This window comes from Orycteropus afer, unplaced genomic scaffold, assembly GCF_000298275.1.
Source record: "Orycteropus afer afer isolate SDZICR_OR568_19922 unplaced genomic scaffold, OryAfe1.0 scaffold00596, whole genome shotgun sequence".
Lineage (NCBI taxonomy): Eukaryota > Metazoa > Chordata > Mammalia > Tubulidentata > Orycteropodidae > Orycteropus > Orycteropus afer.
The window spans coordinates 895572-897359 of record NW_006922183.1 but is presented as its reverse complement, the minus strand read 5'-3'; the positions used below and the strand labels follow the sequence as shown (position 1 = coordinate 897359).

The 1788-nt window shown below is 40.7% G+C and overlaps 1 protein-coding gene across 1 annotated transcript in view; it reads right to left on the bottom strand.

Annotated features, from left to right (window-relative positions):
• Positions 1 to 732: 732 nt before the first annotated feature.
• The window catches only part of VGLL2 (vestigial like family member 2), a 7523-nt gene continuing 6467 nt past the window's right edge, over positions 733 to 1788 (bottom strand). The window contains exon 3 of the mRNA XM_007956272.2: positions 733 to 773. Within this exon, the coding sequence (XP_007954463.1) occupies positions 733 to 773 (41 nt within the window). The remainder of the gene's footprint in view (positions 774 to 1788) is intronic.

The window sequence follows — 1788 nt, the reverse complement described above, 5'->3', positions numbered from 1 at the left end:
TATCCAGTGCAATTGCAATTGTTGTGCCAAACACTGGGAAGTGCCACTTTGGTCGTTGTATTTCTGGAGTTTTCAACAGTTGTCCTACAACAGCTGCATTTCAATAAGACTTGGGCAGGTGGCTCCAGATAAGCCACTTGCCACTCACATTCAGGCTGATGCTTCCACGTTCACAGTCCAAAGGAGAAAGTGTGTCTTTGTGTCTGGAGTGTGTGTTGTTGGGAGGGAGTGGGCAGGAAGGGAGCTGGAAGCTATGCGGTGAGGAAGAAAGAATTGGCTTCTTTTTACTTCTCTACCACAGTCTTAGATGAAAATACAAATACATTTTTAAATCTGAGGATATTGACATCAGTAGTGCTATTACAGCACTACATAATGAAATAATTAACATCAGCATAAAAAATATTCACACCAGAAAGTCTTTCTTTTTCTTTTTTTCCTTTCTCCTTTTTCCAAGAAAGCTTATGATATCCTATCACCCCACTAAGTGATCTCACCACAGATATTTCCAGTGATTTGGCCAAAAGTCATTAAAAATCATTCCGAGTCTCTGGATCTTTCGGCAGAAGGAATTATTTTTTAGATGAACTATCGGGAGATGGTGTGTTTTGGTTTTCCCAAGGAAGTCTGAAGTCTTTCCCCATGTCCTCATCCATGAAGTGAGAGCCACAGGTGCTGAGCCTCCATGGCCGGTCAGAAGGGAAAGGGGGAGGGGAACTGTGGGTCAGGAGATCAGCTCAGGAGGGATGCACCACAGAGGGAATAGCGGTGAGCTGCAAACCAAGATCAGAAGCTGTTGTTACAAACCAACTCGATTTCAGCTCTGAGTGTCATCAATCCCACTATGCAGAGACCTACAGGGAAGAAGGTGGGCTGTCTAAAACCAGTACAGATCCTTGCTTTTGTCCTGAGGCTGCATACCTGAAAACAGAGAGAAAATAAAAGAGAGAGAGAGAGAGAGGAAGAAAAAAAAAAGAGAGAGAGAGAGAGAGAGACAGGGAGAGAGAAGAGGGGAGGGGAGGGAAGGCACACATATTTAGGGAAAGAGAAATACAAACATCACTGTTTCATTGTGAAATTCACAGAAGTCATCTAAAGGGAGGGGGAGGTGAATGAAAGTAACAGCCAACAGAATTGTCAGATCTTCACCTGAGGGAAGGGGGGAGTAGGCAAGACTACAAGCCAATGATTGCATTTATTATGTAACCACTTTTTAAAATTGTTCTAAAATAAAGAGGAGAGGGGGGAAGCAAACCCATTTTGAATGCACTTTTCAAAGTCAACCTTTTAAGCCAGAGACCTAACATCATCCTTAAAATTATAAGTAAGTTTTACATTTTTATGACACTTTTTAATTTGGTAATTACACTGATATCAGAGTCACATAATTTTCTTTCCTTATAACGCTCTCCAGATGATAAGAGTCCCAAGCTGTAGAAGATTTTAAACTACACTCCCAGCAGGTACTCTAGATCAGCGCTGTCCAGTAGAAATACAGTGGGAGTCCAATGTATAATTCTAAATTATCTAGCAGCCACCCTGAAAAAAATTACGTTTTATTTAAACCAGGACGTTCAATATGAAGCATACTGAACATATTTCAATATGTAACCCATATAAAAATGTATATGAAATACATCTTGCTTTTATTTGGTACAGTTTTTGAAATCCTGTGTGTACATACTTACAGCAGATCCCAGCTCAATCTCACCATGCTTCAAGTGCTCAGTAACCACATGGCTACAGTATTTAACAGCGCAGTGCTAAAATCTTTCCATTAAAACGTTT